Below are 9756 nucleotides of genomic sequence, written 5' to 3'. Positions count from 1 at the left end.
GGCGCCGGCAGGAGGCGCTCGCGGGGGCCGAGGCGCTGCGCGCACCCGCGGGGGGGGAGGGGAGGGGAGGGGCTGAGAGGAGGGCCTCGCTGGAGGGGGCGCGGCCTGCTCCGGCTCGGTCGCGGGCGCCGGGCTTCCCTGTCCACCGGGCCCCGGGCTGGTGTCCGGCGGGGGTCGCGGCGGCGGCGGCGGCGGCGGGCCGCGGGGCCCCGGCTTCGGCGCCGGGTGTTAGGAGACAAGATGGCGGCGGCGCTGTGGAGGCTGGTCTCCTCCTCTCCTCCGCTGTCCTCCGCCCCGCCGCTCGCCGCCTCCTCGGTCTCCTCCTCCTCCTCCTCCTCCTCCTCCTCCTCCTCCTCCTGCAGCAGCCCTAGCGACCGCCGGAGCTCCGGAGGGGGATAGACGGGGCAGCTGCGGGCTCCCGCTCCGCGAGGCCGAGCTGGGGCCGGGGCGGGGACGGGGACGGCGGCGGGCGCGGCGGCGGCGGCGGCGGCGGCGGGTGGGGATGGGGTCGCAGACGCTGCAGATCCTCCGGCAGGGGGTGTGGGCCGCGCTCAGCGGGGGCTGGTACTACGACCCGCACCAGGCCACCTTCGTCAACGCGCTGCACCTCTACCTGTGGCTCTTTCTGCTCGGCCTGCCCTTCACCCTCTACATGGTGAGTGTGGGGGCGGGGAGGGCGCGGGCCGGGAAGCGCCCGCGCGCGGGGCTCCGGAGTCCGGCGGCCGCTCGAGCCTGCGGGGTCCGGGCCGGGGTCGCGCACGCGCCCTCGCTCCCTCCCCCTCCCCCGTCCCCCTCCCCCCCCCCCGCGGGGCCCACCGCCCACCCGCTCCCCTCGTGAGGGTGACGGCCCGCAGCAGCCCCCACCTACCTGGCGCCCCCGCGGGCCCCACCCTTTTACGGGGTGGTGGTGGTGCCGGGGTGGGGGGGTCTTGAACCCGCAGCCCCTCCAGCCCGTCCGGCCCGGGAGCGGGGAGCAGAGCCCAGCGGCGGCTCCCTGCCCTCCAGGTTGTGGCAGGCGCCGCGCACTCGCTCCCGAGGCCCGCCGCGCTCATCCTGCGCCCGGTCCCCGGCGGCGCCCGGGCAGCCCTGCCCCCCCCCCGCCCTCCCCGTCCCCCCCGCCCCTCGCCTGCCCTCCGCCGCGTGCGGGGCCCCGGAGCCCGGGGGGCGTGCGTGCTCCGCTCGGCCTCGGGAGGACTGGCGGGGCGGGGGCGGGGGCGGGGCGGGGTGCGAATCCTGCCTCCTAACCCTCCTGCCTCGAAAACGCACGGGGGTTTGTTTTCTTGTTTTTTTGTTTTTTTTGTTTTTTGTTTTTCTTCTCACTGGTTCTTTTCTGTTGTGCTGTGCGGGCAGCGGCTGCTGTGTTTGCAGGCCAGCTTGGGGGGCCGGGGGGGGTGGTGATACGGGGAATCTGGCTGGCATTTCAGATTTGTTTGGATTGGTTCAAGGCCGTGTACTGATAGGAAAAAAGGAAGTCCTGCCTGTTGCTGAATCCAGCACGATCCGCTTCTCCGAATGATCTACGTTTTTACGCTGTATTTTCAGTGGAAGTTGTACGCATATATTTTTTTTTTTTTGACACATTAGGTTAGGGTAGGGCATTCGGGGATGTGGAAGAAAGAGGATACTTAGACGTCGGTTAATTTTTTTTTTTATTTTTTTAAGCTTCGATTAAGTTTTTTAAGTAACCGCAAGGGAGGAAAGGATGATCACTTTTTTTATTTTAGGAGAATTCCTTCTAATTTGTTTCTGTTAACTTGGTGGTTCTTGTTCATCATGGAGCTATATAGTAAGGGGGCTGGATCAGGAAGTCTGGGAGTACGCCTAAGAAGTGCCAACGTGAGGATGCCCAGTGCTTTCCCGTGTGCGGCTCGTTTTCACCGATTGGCAGGAAAAGTGCCAGCTTGGGGGAAGATGTGCGAAATTTCACATTCTCAAGCAGATTTTAGTTTTTCATTAAACTTGTTTGGAAGGGACTTCTTGCTGGAGGTAAAAAAAAAAAAGACATTTAAAAAAATGCTGATGACTGATGACTTTTTTTTTTTTTTTTTTTAAGGGGACTTGTTCAGTCTTGTCCCATTCTGAAAATTTATCATGAAGTGTTAAAGTTTTCAATTAGTTCTGGCTTAGGTGGTTCGATTTGCACTGCTCTACCTTCCAGGAACATGACATCATTAAGGAACAGGTTAATTACTTCGGGTGTAAGAATCCTCAGGCTGTCCCAGAGCTTTCATAGCAGATTTCTCTTATATCCAGGAGGATTGTAAATTTAAAAGTGAAACTAGTACTTGATATGTCAGGATTACTTGCTGTGTGGTGGTGTAAGGTTTCCTTGCAAGCACGTGAACTGTGTTACTGGCTAAGTCCTTGTGTAATTAGCATACATTACTAAGGGAAATTAGAGCAAATAGAAAGCAATACATCTAGTTTACTGTTTCATTTTGGGAGTTGATTCAGTTAAATTTAATTCACAAATATTTGAGGGTCTACTATGTACTGGACAATTTGCTAGATTCTAGGAAAATTGCTTCTCTGACTTTTCTTGTCTCAGTTAATGCCAAGTCTGCTCTTCCTAATCCTTTAAAATATCTCCTTGATTCATCTTCCTCTCCTTTCACATCCAGTTCATCAAATCTTGTGGTTTCTCTTTTCAAAACCTAGCTAATCATTCTCACTCATTTGTTTGAACCCACCATTATGGCTTCCTTGGATTATTGCAGGATTTTAATGAGATTCACTTCTTTTATTCTTTATTCTCTATTTCTCTTAGCAAAGTTTGAGTGATTCTTTAAAACAAGTCAGATCGGGGATCCCTGGGTGGCTCAGCGGTTCGGTGCCTGCCTTTGGCCCAGGGTGCGATCCTGGAGTCCCGGGATCGGATCCCGCGTCAGGCTCCCAGTGTGGAGCCTGCTTCTCCCTCTGCCTGTGTCTCTGCCTCTCTCTCTCTCTCTCTCTCTCTCTCTCTCTCTATCATAAATAAATAAATATTAAAAAAAATTAAAACAAGTCAGATCACGGCACTCTTCTGCTTCAGAGCCTCCCCTCCCATGTGTGTCTATTATGCCCCCTTCCTTGCCTTCTTAGAATCTTTCCCACATAGTAGCTAATGTTTCTGCCTCAGGGCTTTGGCACTTGCTGCCCCCTCCCCCCAGCAAACCCCCCCCCCAGGTATCTATGTGACTTGCTCCATTTACTCAGATTTTAGTTTTATATGAGGCTCTCCCTGATAACCCTATGTAACATAGCAACCCTCCAGCTCCTACAATATTTTCTAGCTCTTCTTCACTCCTTTTTTTTAAATCCCTTATCACTATAATTGTGTGTGTGTGTGTGTGTGTGTATATATATATATATATATTAGTATCTGTATCTCATTGGAGTATTAGCTCTGAGGAGGGCAGAGACTTTATTTGGTTCACTGCTCTGTTGTCGCAAAGACCTAGATCAGTTCCAGGCACATAGTAACTACTCAGATACTGACTGATTGGAAATGTGTAAGACACAGGTTTTGCCTTCAAAGGCAAAACTTTGCCACTGTAGCTTGGGGGTAAGGAACAATTTATAAGCATTAGAACTGTTATGAAAAGGTAAGTACAGAGTGACCCTGAATTTATAGTCAGGACTGATTCTAGTCTAGCGGCAGTCAGCAAAGATGATCTGTCAACATTTTCATTTATTTTATTTTTTAAAGATTTTATTCGTCTAAGAGAGCACGAGCAGGGGCGAGGAGTGGCAGAGGGAGAAGCAGACTTCTTGCTGAGCAGGGAGCTGGACATGGGACTTGATCCCAGGACGCCAGGATCATGACCTGAGCTGAAGGCAGATGCTTAACCAACTAAGCCACCCAGGCGCCCCCGATTTGTCAACATTTTCAGAAACATTACTACTTCTAGTACACTATTGAGGCAGAGAGTTGGAAGCATACACTTGAGGCAAAATCCAACATTCCATGTAAAAATAAAATCTCTGACAGTTATAGATTATTATTATTATTTTTTAGAAGATTTCATTTATTTATTCATGAGAGATACAGATTGTGAGAGGCAGAGACATAGGCAGAGGGAGAAGCAGGCTCCCTACAAGGAGCCCGATGTGGGACTTGATCCTGGATCCTGGGATCACGACATGAGTTGAAGGTAGATGCTCAACCGCTGAGCCACCCAGGTGCCCATATAGATTATTACTTGTATGTTCTTCCCATAATAACTGTCAAGGATAGTGACTATGAAGTATATAAGTTTTTTTATCCCAAATGCTGTGTTTTCATTTTACTGAGGACACCTGAGGTCAGCCGCACGTATGACTTGTTTTGTGACCTTCGGCAGAGAAATTGCCGGTAGCCACTGTATAGGTAGTGTTTGTTCTTAAATTAAAGACACACGGTCTGTGAAGAGGTAGTATGTTAGGTAGAGTCTCAGCACTTTTTCTATAGGAATAAAATGCTTTTGCTATTAGTAGCTTCTGTGAATACTTTGAAAGGTAGAATTTATAGTTTCTGCATATATAAAACATTTGAGTAGTGAAAAGAAGTAATTTTTTCCTTCTTACTCTCACTGTCCCTTCTGTTTCTCATAGGGCACTCACCCCATTTTTTTCTTGCTATACAGTTGACCCTTGAACAGCATGGCAGTTAGGGGCACCAACCCTCACTCAATTGAAAATTCCACCTGCAACTTTTGACTCCCCCCCAAACTTGGCTACTAACAAGGCTGCTGTTGACTGTACATAAACAGTCAAGTAATACACATTTTAAATATGTATTGTATACTGTGTTATCATCAAGTGAGCTAGAGAAAAGAGTGTTAAAATCATAAGAGAGAGTAGGGATCCCTGGGTGGCTCAGTGATTTGGCGCCTGCCTTTGGCCCAGGGCGCGATCCTGGAGTCCCAGGATCGAGTCCCATGTAGGGATCCCAGCATGGAGTCTGCTTCTCCCTCCTCCTGTGTGTCTCTGCGTCTCTCTCTCTCTCTCTCTCTCTCTCTCTCTCTCTCTCATAAATAAATAAATAAATCTTAAAAAAATCGTAAGAGAGAATAAATACATTTATCGTTCTGTGCTGTATTATCAAGAAAAATCTGCCTATTAGTGGACCTGTATACTTCAAGCCCATGTTGTTCAAGGGTCAACTGTAATCATTTTTGCACATGACATGTGACAGATGGTAAGCTTTGTAGTCATGAGGTTTGTGGTATATTTATGTTGTGGAAAGCAGATTGGAATTGGTGTTATTTTTGATTTGTGAATTTTGGCTCTTCTTGATTACAAGTTCTTTGGGCAGGACTACCTTTCTGAACCTTGATTTACTCATTTGTGAGTATTTCGTGTATATTTTGTAAGCATATATTTATGAAGTTAAAAATTATTCACCTTCAGAATGGTCTTCAGTAAATGTCATTAGAAAGAATGGCTAATTAGAACAGTGTTTCCTCTGTAATGCAGTATGACTGGAGTAGATTAGATAACTGTCAATTTATTAGTCAAACCATTTTCTTATTGCTTTTTTCAGAGTTCTTTCCCCTAGGTGATGAACTATTTAACATTAAAATCTATTTACATAAGTGGTTCTCAGACTCCATTTGAAGTCAGAATCACTTGAATTGTTAAAAATGTACATGTGCACATGGTCATTCTGATGCAGAATATCTGGATGGTGGCTCTATTGTTTGTATTTTATAGACATCCAGGTCAGTTTAAGGAACTTGATTGATATGCCCCTAAATCCCATCCCCTAACCTAAGTCTAGCTGCCTAATCATCATATCCTCTTGGCTGTCCCACAAGCATCTCAGAGATACCATGTCTGAAAGACATCTAACTCTGGGAAACAAACAAGGGGTGGTGGAAAGGGAGGTGGGTGGGGGGTTGCGGTGACTGGGTGATGGGCACTGAGGGGAGCACTTGGCGGGATGAGCACTGGCTATTATGCTATATGTTGGCAAATTGAACTCCAATAAAAAAATTAAAAAAAAAAAGAGATACCATATCTACATTGTTCCTGATTCCCTGCTAAACCTTCCCCATACCACCATGACCAAATTTGTTTTACTCTTTGTCACCTTAATGGCACCATCCTGTATATAGTTGCTTGTACTGTCTCCCTCCCCCTTGCCTTATGAGCAGATCTTACCAATTCTACTGTCAGAATATCTCAGACCTTTTCACTTCCTAGTTCACACTGTTTTTTTTTTTTGCCTGTATTACTACTTTAGCTTCTATTCTTGCCCTTTACAACTTTCTCCACAAAGTAGGTGTCCATCTGTTTGTGTCCTTCCCCCTTTTTAAAAAATATTTTATTTATTCATAGACAGAGAGAGAGAGAGAGAGAGGCAGAGAGAGAAGCAGGCTCTATGCAGGGAGCCTGACGTGGGACTTGATCCTGGGTCTCCAGGATCACACCTCTGGCTGCAGGCGGCGTTAAACTGCTGCGCCACCGGAGCTGCCAGTCCTTCCCCCCTTTTAATACCCTTCAATGATCTTCTTTTATACTTAGAATGAAATCCAACATTCTTACTAAGGCCTCGCTGAAACTAATTCTACCTTTGTCTTCAATTTGTGCCATAGTTACATCACTGGACTTTTGGTTACTTCAACCAACTGAACTTCTCTTCCTTCTGGGCCTTTTTATGTGCCATGACTTCTGAAGGGATACTCTTCCCTCTGCTGTTTGCAAAGCTGGCTAGTGCTTGGTCATTAGAGCTGGGCTTAAATATCCTCTCCTCAGAGAGGTCTATCCTGATAACCATAAGTGGGTTCTCTCTCTTTTCCCCAATCCCATCTTGTAACTTTCTTTCATAGTTCTAATCATAAACACATACTTAGATATTTGTTTGTTTACTTATTTGCTGTCTCTAATACCCCTCCCCTACCAATATTTTGTAGGTTCTCTGAGGGCTGGGATCATGTGATTTATTTGGCATTGTATGTCCAGTGTCTGTTCTCATGCTTGGCTGATAAAAGCTTTGATAAATATTTGTTGAAGGAATTTTTTTTATAATATATGTGAACCTTCTTAGACTTCTCAATGTAAATGATAGAGAATATTTGGGGATAGGGAATTACTATGGTAGACTGTATTATATGGTGGAGTTACATCTTACTTGGGGGTAGGTTCAGTGTCTGTGCAAGACAAAAATTAAATATAGAATTATTAAATCAAATGGAGAATGACTCTTGAAAAGTCCTTAAATCACTAAAGTGTAGTATATATATATAGATTTTCTGTATATGCTACTTCATAAACATCGATACATATATATAGTAATATGTACTATATAAATCTATGGAAAGATTATATTCAGAAAATAACTTACCCATATCAAATTTATGAAGTATTCAATTTTTTCTTGTAGGTTATTTTATTATATTTTCTGTAGCTGATCTTTATCATTTATAGAATGATATACCCTTTATTAGTAAGGATTTCTCTGAGGCCCTCATGTCATTTTCTTTCTTCTTTGCAAAGATTTAAAAATATTTTAAAGATCAATATAAACAAGATTTTGTTATGATGATTAGAAGACTAAAAGAATTTTCATAGTTTATGTTTTCTAAGAAGTTTTTAGTTAGGAAAGTTATTGTATTATAAATTAGCAATTAAACATGGCTATTATTTTCTGAGTCCTTGAGGAAAAAATTGATGAATATTTGGCTGTTTTGACCTATATCCTGTGCCTTTTCATACCACTATTTTCAATAGTTAGTATCAAGGTGTATGTAATTGTTTCCGTAATTGGCTATGACAGATATAGCTCTTATCTTATAAAGAGATTATAAAGATGTCACATTATAAAGATGTCACCTTTAATAAATTAAGGATACATTGTGCAAAGATGGCATATAAATGAAGTTTCCAAGAAAGCAGCCATATTTGTCAACTTGTAGAAGTGCTTGTGAACTTACAAAAATGTTAACTGATTACTAAAAATCTTCTAGTGTCTTCTAGTGAAAGATGGAATGTTTTCTGCCATTTGAGAGATTACTCCCAAGTTGTTGAATCATTTGGTAATTGAAAAACTAGGAGAGTTAAATTTTTCCAACATTTTGTTATGAGGATTTTCGGACATAGAGAAAAGTTGAGGGTATTATGCCCACCATAATGCTTCTATGGTTTTTTAAGTTACATGGCATTCTCTGTCTATGCTTCTATTAAGACCTTTTTAATAGGGGGGGGATTGATGCTTGTGGGGTAAGTTGCAGACATAAATAGAGATCACCCCTAGACATTTCAGCATGCATACCATCACCTAGAATTCTAATAGGCACAAGTCCTAGGGAACCATTTAATGAGTTTTGAATTTTGATAAATGCATGCACCTGTGTAGTGCAAACCCATCATGTTGTTGAACATTAATGTCATCCCAGAACTTCCTACTTGCCCTTCCCAGTCAACTCTCTCACCCTTAATTCTGATTTTTTTCCTCATTATAATTTTTTTTTTTTTATTTGTGATAGTCACAGAGAGAGAGAGAGAGAGGCAGAGACACAGGCAGAGGGAGAAGCGGGCTCCATGCACCGGGAGCCCGACGTGGGACTCGATCCCGGGTCTCCAGGATCGCGCCCTGGGCCAAAGGCAGGCGCCAAACCGCTGCGCCACCCAGGGATCCCTTTCCTCATTATATATTAGTTTATCTTTTTCTAGAACTTCATTTAAGTGGAGTCATGTGGCATTTTCTTTGTGTAAGCCTTTTTCTTCAGCATGTTTTTGAGATCTATCCATATCGTATATATCAATAACTTGTTCCTTTTAACTGATGGGCAGTATTCCTTTATAGGACTATATTAAAGTTTGTTCATCTTTATCTAGTCTCCTGTAGATGAGGACCTTATTTCACTTCTTGGCTTTATGTGAAAGTTGTCCCCCCAACATCAGGGTAGGTTTTTTGAGAGAGGGAGAGACATAGGCAGAGGGAGAAGCAGGCTCCATGCAGGGAGCCTGATGCAGGACTCGATTCCGGTGCTCCAGGATGACACCCTGAGCCGAAGCAGACATGCTCAACCGGTGAGCCACCCAGGTGTCAATTTTTATTTTTATGTTTAATTTTTTTTATGATTCAAGGGTAGGTTTTATCACAACTCAAAAGAAATGCAAAAAGTTTATTAAATATCAAAAGCATTAAAAAATTATCAAAAGCATTTTCTCTCCTCAAATAACGTTTTAATTTAAATTAATGATAATTGCATATTTTATCCTCTCATTTCAATTTTTGTACTCCTCAATACTGTACTTCTCTTTGCTCAGTATTTAGATTTTTCTGTCAGTGCAATAGAGTCTTTGTTCAATTATATGTGTGTGTGTGTATGTATTTGTGGGTGTTTTTTTTTTTTGTGTGTGTGTGTGCTAAATCTGAAATTATAGAGAAGTAAAAAGAAGAAAATAAAAACCACTTGTAATCCTGTTCACCCAGTCTGTTTAACGTTTTAGAGTGTTATTTGGAACTTATAAATATGTTTATGTTTCTTTCTTACAAAAATGGGCTCCTGAAATTTGTACTGTTTTTGAAGCTGCCTATTTTTGCTTGACTATAAATTGTGAGTGTTTCCATGTGGGGGAAAAAAGTTAACAGTTTTAATAGCTCTGTAGTAGGTCATAGTATAGATGTGTTACAGTGTATCTAATCATTTTCTGTTATTTTTATAGGTTGTAATTTTCAGCTATTTAGAAAATACTAGGGTGATTATTCTCACTGTTAAATCTTTGTACTAGTCTTTTGTATAAATTCCTATAAGTAGACTTGATAGACTAAAGGGATATGCCTATTTG

At 43.7% G+C, this 9756-nt stretch overlaps 1 protein-coding gene across 7 annotated transcripts in view; it reads left to right on the top strand.

Annotated features, from left to right (window-relative positions):
* The first annotated feature begins 465 nt into the window (after positions 1–465).
* The window catches only part of PCNX1 (pecanex 1), a 158603-nt gene continuing 149312 nt past the window's right edge, over positions 466–9756 (top strand). For 5 of the 7 annotated variants that reach the window (XM_055303723.1, XM_055303722.1, XM_055303720.1 and 2 more), the window contains exon 1: positions 466–655. In XM_055303723.1, the coding sequence (XP_055159698.1) occupies positions 503–655 (153 nt within the window). In that variant the 5' untranslated portion in view covers positions 466–502. The remainder of the gene's footprint in view (positions 656–9756) is intronic. The other 2 variants (XM_055303725.1, XM_055303724.1) reach the window with 1 other exon arrangement.

This window comes from Nyctereutes procyonoides, unplaced genomic scaffold, assembly GCF_905146905.1.
Source record: "Nyctereutes procyonoides isolate TBG_1078 unplaced genomic scaffold, NYPRO_anot_genome, whole genome shotgun sequence".
Classification (NCBI taxonomy): Eukaryota; Metazoa; Chordata; class Mammalia; order Carnivora; family Canidae; genus Nyctereutes; species Nyctereutes procyonoides.
The sequence above is the reverse complement of the archived record's forward strand: the minus strand, read 5'-3'. Positions and strand labels throughout refer to the sequence as shown.